General features: G+C 40.2%; 2 protein-coding genes across 2 annotated transcripts in view; both read left to right on the top strand.

Moving 5' to 3' along the window:
• The first annotated feature begins 2,495 nt into the window (after nt 1-2,495).
• Nucleotides 2,496-12,443, top strand: LOC128373234 (protein NLRC3-like). Its single transcript, XM_053333527.1, has 2 exons — nt 2,496-3,045; nt 12,373-12,443. Exons 1-2 carry the CDS (start codon nt 2,535-2,537, stop codon nt 12,441-12,443), a joined length of 582 nt encoding a protein of 193 aa, XP_053189502.1. The 5' UTR covers nt 2,496-2,534.
• Nucleotides 12,444-12,450: 7 nt separating this feature from the next.
• The window catches only part of si:ch73-193i2.2 (transient receptor potential channel pyrexia), a 12,966-nt gene continuing 10,763 nt past the window's right edge, over nt 12,451-14,653 (top strand). The window contains exons 1-3 of the mRNA XM_053333525.1: nt 12,451-12,583; nt 13,939-14,071; nt 14,174-14,312. Of these exons, the coding sequence (XP_053189500.1) occupies nt 12,451-12,583; nt 13,939-14,071; nt 14,174-14,312 (405 nt within the window). The remainder of the gene's footprint in view (nt 12,584-13,938; nt 14,072-14,173; nt 14,313-14,653) is intronic.

Here is a 14,653-nt window from a genome sequence, read left to right as displayed (position 1 = left end):
ATTCTACCGCCTCTTGGAGCCTCAATTTGACCCCTTAAACCTGATCAAAAACTCACTCGCCACCTAGAAACACTAAAACGGCCACTACACCTGATAGGAATGTCATAGAAAGAACAAATTTAAACCCATTTTTTCATGGTGGGTATTTTTCAGGCATTTCAAAATATATAAATTATTCCTGCATACTTTCAGCTACAGACTCCTAAAATGTAGCCACAAATCTCATCTATAGATGTGTGTAATTTGGTCTGGCTATGTTTTATACTTCTGCGGATCTGCGGACCCACATGTGCACCTTGTTCCTCTCCCATTCAAATCGCCATACTACTACATACTGTGCATGCTCTGTCCTCATGCTGTCATGTCGTTAACTACCATGGCAACGACTGTGTGTGTGTGTGTGTGTGTGTGTGTGTGTGTGTGTGTGTGTGTGTGCGTGTGTGTGTGCGTGTGCGCAGCTGGCTCATTTGTGCTGTCCAGTCATCCTGATTCATTTCATCTGGTCTTAGTGTGCCATCCAGTGGAGAAAATTTGTAATGACTCATGATACCTGATGAGGAAAAGGTGTCTCAGTTTTCTGTTTCTAGTTGTAGTTTATTGAATGTATTATTATGTTTTTAGATATCTGTGCAGTCTGTCAGCTTTTTCACTGACATTGCTGTCAAAGTCTAGATCAAGCACGTGTGTGTGTGTATGTGTGTGTGTGTGTGTGTGTGTGTGTAATATATATCTACTTATTACAGTGTCTGATAAATACCCGGGTCTGAAGGCATCTAAATGCCCCTAACGGAAAACTTTGTGCTTGAAGCTTTAATTTGCAATCTTCCTCTTCTTCTCTGACTTTGCTGGTACATTGTTGTCTCTGTTTAATTACTGTTGAACTCTTCTAATCTTACTAAATATTATTTTATTTCAAACTGAATGTGTTGAATCTCAGAGGCTGAAGAACAGAAACTGTGTAAGTGTGTAAATACTGACAGTCTGGACTGTTTATGTGGGGAAAGAGCTGCATGCAGCTTGTGAGCTGTCGGTTGGCCTCCACTAATGTCATGTGACATAAAGAATGTGTTCATGTCCACAGAGAGAGGAAGAGGAGGGCTGTTTCTGTGGAGGATCAGCTGTCCTGCTGTTCTTTGTGTCAGGACGTCCTGAAGGATCCAGTCTCTACCAGCTGTGGACACTGGTTCTGCAGACAGTGCATCACCTCATACTGGGACCAGTCTGCTTCATCAGGAGACTCCTCCTGTCCCCAGTGTGGAAAAAGATCCAGAACCAGACCTGGACTGCAGACAGACAGTCAGACCAGCACTGTACAAAGTAAGACTGAAGATCTGTCTGCTGATGTCATCATCTCTGAAAACAGGAATCTACCTCCTCTATCCTACTGAACATTAACAGTCACACTGATTTCTGTTTCATTCTACCTTTGTTCTTCTCTTTCAGCAGAAAGTGGTCTGCAGGAGATTTTAGATGAACATCAGATCAGTCTAAGCAGCACATGTGAATGTGTGACTCAAGGAACTGATGACGCAGGAACTAAAACCTTCCTCATCAGCATCTTCACTGAGGTCCACATCACAGAGGGACAGAGTGAAGAGGTTAATACCCAACATGAGGTGTGGCAGCTTGAAACAGCTTCCAAGAAGAAGACCCTCCATGACGCTCCAATCAAGTGTCAGGACATCTTTAAAGTCTTACCTGACCAACAGAAACACATCAGAGTGGTTTTGATGAACGGCGTCGCTGGCGTTGGAAAAACCTTCTCAGTGCTGAAGTTCACTCTGGACTGGGCACAGTGCTCCAACAACCAAGATATCAGTCTGCTGATTCTGTTCTCGTTCAGGGCGCTGAACTTGATCAAAGATGAGCAGTACAGTCTGCTCATGCTGATCCATGTTTTCTATCCAACATTACAGAAGCTCACAGCAGAGAAGCTCGCTGGCTGTAAAGTTCTGTTCATCTTTGACGGCCTGGATGAAAGCAGACTTTCACTGGATTTCAAAAACAGTGAGGTCGTGTCTGATGTCACACAGAAGTCATCAGTCAGCGTGCTGCTAACAAACCTCATCGAGGGGAAGCTGCTTCCCTCGGCTCTCATCTGGATAACTTCCCGACCTGCAGCAGCCAATCAGATCACTCCTTCATGTGTGGACAGGGTAACAGAAGTACGAGGCTTTACTGACGCCCAGAAGGAGGAGTACTTCAGGAAGAGATTCAGTGATGAAGAGCAGTCCAGCAGAATCATCTCACACATCAAGACATCCAGGAGCCTCCACATCATGTGTCACATCCCAGTCTTCTGCTGGATCACTGCTACAGTTCTGGACCACATGTTGACTACAGACCAGAGAGGAGAGCTGCCCAAGACACTGACTGACATGTACTCACACTTCCTGCTGGTTCAGACAAAGAGGAAGAAGAACAAGTATGATGAGGGACATGAGACGAGTCCACAGGAGCTGACGGAGGCTGACAGGAACCTTCTTCTGAAGCTGGGGAGGCTGGCGTTTGAACAACTGGAGAAAGGAAACATCATGTTCTACCAAGAAGACCTGGAGCAGTGTGGTCTTGATGTCACAGAGGTCTCTGTGTTATCAGGAGTTTGTACACAGATCTTCAAAAGAGAGAGTGTGAGCTTCGAGAAAACAGTCTACAGCTTTGTTCATCTGAGCATTCAGGAGTTTCTGGCTGCAGTCTACATGTACCACTGTTACACCAGCAGGAAGACAAAGGTACTGAAGGACTTCCTGGGAGAATCAAAACTAAAGTCTGTCCTCAAGAAAGTTTCAGCTCATTTCAGAAACAATCCATCTGACAGTGATCATGGTTTAACATCTCTGGATGACTTCCTGAAGAGAGCCATGGAGAAATCTTTCAGAAGTAAAAATGGCCACCTGGACCTGTTTGTCCGCTTCCTTCATGGCCTCTCTCTGGAGTCCAACCAGAGTCTCTTAGGAGACCTGCTGGGTCAGACAGACAACAGTCCAGAAACCATCCAGAGAGTCATCAACAACCTGAAGGAGATGAACAGTTTGGGTATCTCTCCTGACAGGAGCATCAACATCTTCCACTGTCTGATGGAGATGAACGACCGCTCAGTACATCAGGAGATCCAACAGTTCCTGAAGTCGAAGAACAGATCAGAGAAGAGACTCTCTGTGTTTGACTGCTCAGCTCTGGCCTACATGCTGCAGATGTCAGAGGAAGTTCTGGATAAGTTTGATCTGAAGAAGTACAACACATCAAAGGAGGGACAACGGAGACTGATCCCAGCTGTGAGGAACTGCAGAAAGGCTCAGTAAGTCCAGATGTGATTAACATTATAAATCAGTGTAGATTAGTAGTTTAGTTCTTCAAATATAAATTATATAAAATTCTTATTATTGTTAAAATAGTGTTCTACTTATTTATAGCTGAAATAACTTGTCAGTTGTATTTAGTCTCAGATGTTGTTGAGCTGTTTAAATGTTGTGAGTTTAAATAATGTTGATGTTTACAGCTGTTAAGTGAATGAACAGTTATTCTATTTATTTCTAGTAATTATTGGATTTTACAGTTTTGTCTTCTATTTCTCTTCCTTTGGGTGTTGGAGGCTTCATTCAAACCTGGTGAAACACATGAAGGACTTCAGAGGTTGTGGTTGAGGTTTTATTACAGCAGCATTTTATCACAACATTTATCAGTATTTTACAGTTATCAGTGAAAGCAGTAAAGTTATTATTACATGATATATAATCAGACATATAGGTAATAACTGATTTTACTCAGAAGACTTTAAAATAAGAAAGTCACACACACACACAGGAAGACACTTTTATTTCTCATCAATTCATCTTTTTATTGTAAAGAGGGAAGTGGTGTTACATGGTGTTGTTCTGAAGTCTTTCTGATATTCTGTTGCTCACAGACAGAAACTCTCAGCTATTTTCTCTCTTGTTGGTGTAAAGAAGAGTAGTAGCAGGACATGCACAGAGGTGTGATCAATATATAAGAGCAGAATGGCAGAATGCAGCCTGTTTTAAAGAGATCTGATACACATTAAAGTATGAGAGAGAGTGATGAGAATGATTGTTTCATTCAAGCACAGTGAGACAGCATCAGCTGAACTGGGAGTGTTCTGGTAGCTTACTGGTCTGTGCTTTGATTCTGGTGCTGGACCTTTGTTGCATGTCATTCTCTGTCTCTCTCTCCTCTTGTTTCCTGTTTATCTCTCAACTGTCCATTAAAGGAATAAAATGCCTCAGAAAACAAAGATTCAAAACATTCAAAAAGATGATCTGAACCACTGATGTGAAGATCAAATGTTCACCGAAGTAGTGAATGTCAAACTGTTTGATCATCAAATGCATGAAGTAAATATAAAGTGTCCTCTTTCATGATAACATATGTTGGAATATTTGTGTCATTACAGACTTTCTAACTGTGAACTCTCAGAGACTCACTGTGAAGTTTTGGCCTCAGCTCTGAAGTCCAACCCCTCCCATCTGACACATCTGAACCTGAGTGGAAACAAACTGTCTGATACATCAGTGAAGCGTCTGTCTGCTGGACTGGAGAGTCCAAACTGTAGACTGAAGACTCTGACGTGAGTTCACTGACTGTAGCTTTGGTAGATTTATTTCTATTTATTAAATTCAAATTCTTCAGTGAAGTTTCAAATGTTTGGTTCATAATTTTCAGGATTTGTTGAACACAAATGTGTAGAATGTAAATGTTTTCAGGAATTTAAAATCCACAGTCTTGTTGTGAGTAAAAATGACTTCCAGAGTGTAAACTAATATGAGGCTTCAGCAGTCTGAGTTCCACATATCAAGTAAGTATGTTTGTGTTTCTTCAGTGTTTCCTTGCTGAGCTGCACTGGAGGGATCCAAACTCAAAGAGGGAATTTAGTTCTAAATATTCTGAGTCACACAAATCAAGTGTGAGTCTACCAGACTGTCAAAGCCTCATATTATCTTCAACTGGACTTATTACACACACACACACACACACACACACACACACACACACACACACACACACACACACACACACACACACACACACAAAAGTTTAGTACCTCAAGTAGAGAACAGTCATCTAATCATCAAACTGGTTCAGTAATGTCAGTTATACAACAATATGTAAAGTTAGCTAACGTTAACCAACATTAGCCTCCGTAAACTACTGGTCATAGAGACTAAACCCCTGAGTGTGTTGAACCGAGCAATGGAGCCTTTTATTTCTCATCAGTTCATCTTTTTATTGTAAAGAGGGAAGTGGTGTTACATGGTGTTGTTCTGAAGTCTTTCTGATATTCTGTTGCTCACAGAAAGAAACTCTCAGCTGTTTTCTCTCTTGTTGGTGTAGAGAAGAGTAGTAGCAGGAAATGCACAGAGGTCTGATCAATATATAAGAGCAGAATGGCAGAATTCAGCCTGTTTAAAGAGATCTGATACACATTAAAGCTCAATGTTATATTTTAATGCTGATACCCTGATAACATCTTTCTGATGACATCATGTTAAAATAATTCAACCTGATTGGTTTGTTCATTGTGTTTGTGCTGAATCCGTTTTTCAGATTCTCAGAAAAGAAAGTGGAAAACTAAACATCTAAATATTGAATCCATTCATATTTAATGATGTACAGGTGTAATATTGTCAGGTCATTAGTTTCATTAGTGTTTGTGAACAGTCAGTAAATGTAGCTGCTTATGGATGTGAACCTGACAGCAGCAGGTAGCAAAGAGAGATGATCTTTCTCAACTGGAACTGTTCACTGAGCTGAACTGAGTCTAAATATCCTGCAGTCACATTAAACATAGTGGACAGTAAAAGTGGTTTTCTAATCAAGATGTCCTCATGTTAACTTAGTGGAGACAGACATGGGATCAGATCACACACACACACTGTGCACATTATGGAAGCCTCAATGTAACTCCATCTTCTCTCCTTCATCTGCAAGATTAAAGCTAAACAAAGATTAAAAGTGTGCAGGTCTGAGAGAGAGTGATGAGAATGATTGTTTCATTCAAGCACAGTGAGACAGCATCAGCTGAACTGGGAGTGTTCTGGTCGCTTACTGGTCTGTGCTTTGATTCTGGTGCTGGACCTTTGTTGCATGTCATTCTCTGTCTCTCTCTCCTCTCTTTTCCTGTTTATCTCTCAACTGTCCATTAAAGGAATAAAATGCCTCACAAAACAAAGATTTAAAATATTAAAAAAGATGATCTGAACCACTGATGTGAAGATCAAATGTTCATCAAAATAGTGAATGTCAAACTGTTTGATCATCAAATGCATGAAGTAAATACAAAGTGTCCTCTTTCATGATAACATTTGTTGTGTCATTACAGACTTTCTGACTGTGGACTCTCAGAGACTCACTGTGAAGTTTTGGCCTCAGCTCTGAAGTCCAACCCTCATCTGACACATCTGAACCTGAGTAACAACAAACTGTCTGACTCATCAGTGAAGCATCTGTCTGCTGGACTGGAGAGTCCAAACTGTAGAGTGGAGACTCTGATGTGAGTTCACTGACTGTAGCTTTGGTAGATTTATTTCTATTTATTAAATTCAAATTCTTCAGTAAAGTTTCAAATGTTTGGTTCATAATTTTCAGGATTTGTTGAACACAAATGTGTAGAATGTAAATGTTTTCAGGAATTTAAAATCCACAGTCTTGTTGTGAGTAAAAATGACTTCCAGAGTGTAAACTAATATGAGGCTTCAGCAGTCTGAGTTCCACATATCAAGTAAGTATGTTTGTGTTTCTTCAGTGTTTCCTTGCTGAGCTGCAGTGGAGGGATCCAAACTCAAAGAGGGAATTTAGTTCTAAATATTCTGAAACTTTGAGTCACACTAATCAAGTGTGAGTCTACCAGACTGTCAAAGCCTCATATTAGCTTCAACTGGACTTATTACACACACACACACACACACACACACACACACACACACACACACACACACACACACACACACACACACACACACACACACACACACACACTCTCTCACACACTCACATACACACAAACATACACACACTCACACACACATGCACACACATACACTCATACACACACACACACAATCATACACACACACACACACACACACTCACACGCACACACTCATACACAGACACACACAAACACACACTCTCACACACTCACACACAAACACACACTCTCTCACACACACACACACACACACACACACTCACACACAAATCAAGTGTGAGTCTACCAGACTGTCAAAGCCTCATATTAGCCTCAACTGGACTTATTACACACACACACACACTCATAGACACATACACACACACACACACACACACACACACACACACACACACACAGACAAACACACACACTCATACACTCACACATATACTGTGGGAGGTTTGAGCACCAGGGCATGTACTAGAGGACTGTGAGATTCCCCGCAGACGCACCACGTATGGGAGGAATGTGTTGTCTGTTGTGGGGGGGGCGACATCTGGAATAGTCTTCCCTCCACAATAAGGGAATGAACCCCACATACTCTTCTTTTAAAGGACAACTAAAACATTTTTTTACATTGCTGTATCTTGTTTGGATCTGACATTCTCTTAATTGTGTATTGTATTGTACTGTGTGTGTGTGTTTTATTTGTATCTTATCTATTTATTTGCTATCTCTTTGGCTTGTAATCTTTTTCATATTTATTTCACTCACTAGGGACTATGGATGCAAATTAGCAACTTTGTTATAATCTGGCATATTTACAGAGATGTCTAACATTTATGTTCATCAATATGCACTGTTATTATTATTACACTCACACTCACACACACACACACTCACAAACAAACTCACACACACACACTAACTCACTCACACGCAGACTCTCACACACCCACACACACACACACATTTTCTAAACTACTACATTTAAATCTTCTTCAGCTCTGAACAGATTATGAAACATTTAATAATTTCAAACATGAACTTTGTTTCTAAACTGAATTCATTTATTCTTTATTCAGAATGATTAACTGCTGTTTGTCAAAGATCAGCTGTGATTATCTGGCCTCCGCTCTGAAGTCCAACCCCTCCCATCTGAGAGAGCTGGATCTGAGAGAAAACTACCTGCAGGATTCAGACATGAAGCAGCTGATTGATCTTCAGCAGAGTCCAGACTGCAGACTGGAGGATCTGAGGTCAGTAGAGAGTTGGAGTCAGTCTGTGCTGGTTTCAGCAGTTTAGTATTAAACACAGTCAGTATCAAAGCAAAGATCCAGTATTTCCTGGTGAAGCTCCAACCTTCTCAGTGCTGCTTTCCTCAGTGAAGCTGTGAGAGGAGAATGGTGACAGGCTTCAGGATTGGACAGAAAGACAGAAAAGACAGCATCATTACATTTAGCAACCATGTGGTCTTTATACAGACCAGAACCTCTGCTGAAGTCCAGGAATCACAGCAGCTGTTTAGCTGAGAGCTCTGAGTGATTGTCATGTGATGATTTAACAGCAGGAAACATCTTCAAATCCCACACTTGAGTGAAATCTGCAGAGGAAACACACTTGATAGTAAAAGTGTGTGCAGGTGTGTGAGCTTGGAGCTCAGTGTGTTCACTCCAACACGTTAACATGAGAGCTGAAAGGAAGCAATCTACGCTGCACAGCTGTTCCACTTCTGGTCTGAACAGGACTGAAGTCCCTGCTGCTCTTTATACTGGATGTGCAGCATCACTGACTGACAGCTGATCAAGTGAGTCTCACTAAACACTCATTTATCTCCTCTGTTCTTTCTTCTTCTCTCATCAGATGGCCATGATCTCAGTCAAAGTGAGAGTGAACATCCAGGAGTGTTGAGAGAGGATCAGCTGGATCCTGATGATCCATCTGGAGTCTGGATCTGGATTTTGCACTTCACAGATTAGTTCTACATGAGCTGTTTGATGCAGAAAAGATAAAAACAGGTGTTATAAGTCAGACTGTGAGCCTGGGCTCATATTTATCAAGCGTCTCAGAATCACACTGAGAGTTAACGAGGACTAAAACTAATGAATGAAGCAGAAGAGAATTGACTGTGACTTTCAGCAGGAGAAGGATTACTGCTGGGAGAGAGTGAGACGTGGCTGTTTTACCACAGTCAGAGCAGCAGAGTAGAAATAATGATGACGTGTTGTAGTTTTCTCACAGTCTCAGCTGGAAATATTAAACAGTGGTCATTTGGTATATTATGTGTATAGACAGGTAACCAGGCAGGTAACTTACCAAGGTTATGGAACATGCAGGTCAAATCATATCCTGCTTCTGTTCATAACATCATCAAGCCTGCAGGGTCAGTCAGGTGTTTTTGTGTTTATCTATTCAAATTTAAAGGGTTAAAATATGAAAATAGTAAAGTTGTATTTTTTGATTCCAGTCTAAGTTTTGATGATCATATCAGCAGCTGGTCCAGTCCTGTTTCCACCATTAAAACATATTAAAATAATATCTATAAAACTAACACAGAACAGTGCTGCTGTCACACTTGAACTCAAACCAGGAACAGAGATCATATTGTTAAAGTAATGAAACATCAGATGGTTGTTTATCATTTGTCAGGAGGAAAATGAACAAGCTGAAATAAGTGAGAGTGAAAATATTGTGGAGGAAATGTGAGCCTGTTAACAAAGCTTCAGCTGTGATGGTAAGCTCCTCCCCAACTGCTCCCAGCTGTGTTTAATGTTAGAACAATGACACAAGATGGGATCCATCCCAGCATGCATCATAAGAGCTAGTAACCTCTTCATGCTGGTGACCCTCTACTGTGTGGAAAGTGTGTCACTCACTCTACCATGTGATTCAGTGTGTTCAGTGTTTTGATTTTGACTTTGTATTCAAATGTTTTAATATTATTACATCTTACTTTTTACTCCATATGCTGAATATTGATTGTATTGATTGTAGATTTTAAAACATTTACTAACACTTTAATTAGTTTTTAGTATTTAATGCTCAGAGTTGATAATTAGTTGTATTCTGTATATTTTATGAGCATTTATTTTCTTATTTTTAATGATTATAGAGTATACTATGAGAAGTTATAAGTGTAATGCCTATATGTATATAATTGAATGACTAGGCTGAATGTATTTACTAAAGTATGATAATCATATTTACTCTTTGATGGTTTTTAAGATGACTTGATGTGTGTTTAGTTATTCATATTCACTGTTTTCATTATTTCCATTGTTTATGCCTTAATGAAAGTTGATGTGTAGAGTGATTTAAATGATTAAAGGGGGGGGGGGGTTAAACTAAATGAAAAACTCAGCATTCATACATATTGCTGTATTCGTTATATTGCATAAAATGTTCTCCTGGATCATTAAGTTGTGATTTTAAAAGTCTTTTTCTCCATTAATAAATCTACTGCTGAACTTTGACCTGTTGTCCTCATTCGTATAAATGCTTTTTTTCTGCCACCTCGTGGTCGAAAAAGCACATTACAGGTTAAAAATCAGAGCAAAAAGTCAATCAACAGCTGATCTCCAGTCAAAAGAGGAGCAGGTACAAAACCTCATCAGATGTTTTGGTTGAAACTTGTTTACTTACAGTGTTGGAAGGGTTACTGATTACATGTCCTAAAATGTAATCTGTAATATATTCCCTTGGATTACTCAAGTAAAGTAATGTATTCTAAATACTTTTAGATGACTTTTAGCTTACTTCTAAATCTTCTATTGAACGTGTTTATCTGGGACACTGATTTTAGTTAACACTTGCTTTAGAGAACGATCTTATTTCTGTCTTCAGAGAAAAAGTTATGCAAATATACAAAACACAAATGTGGTACGTTTTGTCCTGCAACTGATACTATTTAAATAAAAATGGCTTCCAAGAGTCAACAATCTTCAATTTATTTTACCTTTATTAATTTACACAGCTCAGAAATTAGGGAAATTTAAATTAAAAGTATTGATGAAGAAAAAATTGGGCTCCAGCAGCAAGTTCACGCCCTCTATAGGAAGTAGTGCAGTCTGTCGCAATAGCACAGTTCAACCACTAGATGGCGACAGAAACCGTGTGTCCGCATTGAGGAGGACGCGGCAGCTGTCTGCTCTTCATCCCTCATGGAAATAAATGGAAACTAGCTTGAATCTGACTTGAAGCTGTTACTAGGAATATTATGAGACCAGACACAACTTTTAACCATGAAAACAGCGAAGGTAAGACATCATTTGTAGTTGTACATTTACAATGGGAAGTTTGTTTGGACGAATATATTCGTGCTTGTTTAACTGCCCTGAGACGTTTTTAATCTATAGGGGGCGCTGTTTCCCCTCCGGCGGCTCTCAGGCTTCAGAGGTTAATAGTTACCGGGTTAATGTCTCCGTTGTTTTGTCTCCACTCCTCACCTAATGGTTATAACTTACATCACCAGACCGGCTAGCTAACGCTAATTAGCTAACTTAACTCAAGATGTTACCAGGTGTGTAGGTGAAATGTTTTCTGTATTTTCATGACAAAAAGGAATTTTTGTCCTCTGCAATTGTCATTTGGTGTTGTGTGGAAAGTGCTCTTGCGCGTGCACAATGCCACCTGCATGCGCACAGTGCAACCTGCGTGCAGTAAAGTAATCAGTAATCTTTTTTAAGTAACTGTATTCTGAATACATCAATCTAAACTGTAACTATAACAGAATACAGTTACTTTTATTTAAATACGTAACGTCGTTACATGTAATCCATTACTCCCAACCCAGTTCATTTATGATTAATAACGTTTGTAGTTTGATATTTTGTCTAAATGTGACTCATTTTAGCAACAAGCTACGACTCTGTTAATTCATTCAAAGGGAAGCTGTACATGTTAGGGAATCATTAGTTTTATACAATGATGAAAACATTTTGTTTCACAGTCAAATAAACCCAGTGTCCCGATATGAGACATTATTTATTTAAAAACTACTTCCTGTTCAAATACAGTGCTCAGTTATCTATCTAAGACAAATTAAAAATGAATACTATAACAAAAGCTCTGGTCTCAGGAAGTCCTTCCTCCCTCCCTCCCTTCCTTCCTTCTTTCCTTCCTTCCTTCCCTCCTTCCTTCCTGCCTTCCTTCCTCCCTCCCTCCCTTCCTTCCTTCCTTCCTCCCTCCCTTCCTTCCTTCCTCCCTCCTCCCTTCCTTCCTCCCTCACATCTTTTAATAATCTGGTCCTCATCAGATCATATAGTTCTCTTGTTGTGTATAAGTGTGTCAGGATGTCAGAAAGCTTGAGTAACGTGTGACGGCTGTGACGGTTGAACATCTCCTTCAGTCATAAAGAAGCTCCGCCTTCACTGATAAGATAAACCAGGAACCTTTGAGCAGGGCAGCGTCGCCATCAGCTGACTTTATGAGTTTGTTTTGTGCAGCGGAGACTCAGACGGATCCGGAGCTGGATCGAGGATCCACGTTAGACAACCGGACAGAAGATCAGCCATAGATCCAGGATGAAGAGGGCGACCCGGGTCGGACTGACGGGTCTGCAGAACCCTGGACTGGAACTGGAGATGACAGGAAACACCAGCACAGACCAGGTCAGTCTGAGATCAAACCAGAACCAGAACCAGAAGCACAGAGCAGGTTCATTAGTGTCCCAGCTGGATGGAGATGTGTGTCTGATATGATTAAACTTAAATTAAAATGGCAGCCCCCCCCTCCCTCTACTGCCCCCAGAAGATAGATATATGCTCATACATTTGATTCCAGCAGCTTTTCTTCTCCTTCACTTTAAAGTTTCAGGCTTCAAGTTTCCACATCACACCTGTATGAGCTGAATACTGGATCATGATTGGCTCCAGACTCGTTGTGATGTCATGAATTAAGCTCGTAGTTACACCTCGCTAACCCTTACATACTGTTGGGGTCAAATCTGACCCGATTTAACATTTAACAACTTGTAAAAACATCCCAAATGTCTTTTATTCTGAAATTTGATGACTTTTCCTAAAGTGGCCCAAAATGCACAACAATATAAATATTTTAAATGTTATATTTAGTATAGAAGCTACTAATGTTTGTCCACTGAGGCTGTTCTGGGTCAGATGATCTCCGTATCTATGTCCTCCTTCCCTCCTTCCTTTCCTTCCGTCCCTTCCTTCCTCCCTCCCTCCTTCCTTTCCTTTCCTTCCTTCCTTGGAATGGATGTCCATGTGTTTTAGTGAAATGAATAGTTAATAGTTTTAATAAGATAGTAGTTATGAGGATGAAGACTGATGGCTCTAATGGTTCTACAATAAACCCCACACTACCACAAAGCTCTGCTCATTTTACCTTTACATAGAAAATAACATTTAACCACCAAAAAGAGATGCAAACATGACTAAAGACAACCTACAGTCAGTTTGAGTAACAGCTGCCATCTGGTTACCATAGCAACGTAGAGATGCAGAGACTAAAGAGACTCAAAACTACCAGAAAGAGACATTTCCATCATCATGTCTATGTTATATTTTCATGTCTGAGGTCAAACATGATGTTGTGTGATAGGAGATGTTTAGTCTCTCTGCTCTCTGAGACATGAATCAAGCTTTAATCACATTTATTGATCAGTCAGATTATTGATTATTGATGCTTTCTAAACACATCTGAGCTTCAACATTTGGTAGAAACACTTTTTATGAGGAGATTATACTGCAGGTGTAGAACATTAACAGTATGTAAAGAGTTCAAATGTGATTATCAGCAGATGAATGAAAGCAAACATCTGACTGAAGGAAGAAGAAGAAGTCACATGATTCTGACTGAACGGGGATTTTAGATTTACATGAAAACATAAAAAGAATCAAACAAAAGAAACAAAAGATAAAAAGAACAAAATAAAGACAGTAAACTCCTCCCGTCTGGTGCCACCTGCAGGATAAATCAAGTCTCAAATGCTCCACTTTCACAACACACGTCACATGATCAGATCTGTGTCTCCTCCTCCTCCTCATCAGGGCCCTCCTCCTCCTCATCAGGGCCCTCTACCTCCTCAGGGCCCTCCTCCTCCTCCTTGGGGGCCCAGGTCCCAGGTGACTTCAGCAGTGAAGGCTGCAGCTCGGTGGAAGCAGAGAAGAAGAAAATTGACGGGTGAGACACAGAGACAGATGTTCCTCAGGTTAGTGTCATCATCGATCATCGTTACTGATCAATAATCAATAATCAATAATCAGGTGTGGTGCAGCCGATCAGGTACAACGGTCTGGCTGAGGATGAGGAGGATGAAGAGCAGAGAGATGAAACAGACAACAGCAATAAAAATGTTGAGCTGAGTAAAAAGCTGCTGGATCACTTCAGACGTCTGGCTGCTAGCAACCAGGACAGCGACCAGGTGACATCATCAGCTCCATATTTAATATTTAATATACAGGGAAGGTAATAGATTACTGATTAGATTACTAGTTACTCTGTTTAACATGTAATAGATTACTAGTTACTCTGTTTAACATGTAATAGATTACTGATTACTAGTTACTCTGTTTAACATGTAATAGATTACTAGTTACTCTGTCTAACATGTAACTAGTAATGTAACTATTTCAATGACTTCATCAAAGTAATGTAACTTATTACTTTTGATGACTTTTCTCATTTTCTAACCAAAGTTTTCATCTGTTAGAGTAAATGTTCCTTCCTTCTTTCCTTCCTTCCTTCTGTCCTTCCTTCCTCCCT

This window comes from Scomber japonicus, chromosome 14 (genome assembly GCF_027409825.1).
Source record: "Scomber japonicus isolate fScoJap1 chromosome 14, fScoJap1.pri, whole genome shotgun sequence".
Lineage (NCBI taxonomy): Eukaryota > Metazoa > Chordata > Actinopteri > Scombriformes > Scombridae > Scomber > Scomber japonicus.
Note: the sequence above shows the minus strand (reverse complement) of the source record. Positions and strands in the feature narration are given on the sequence as shown.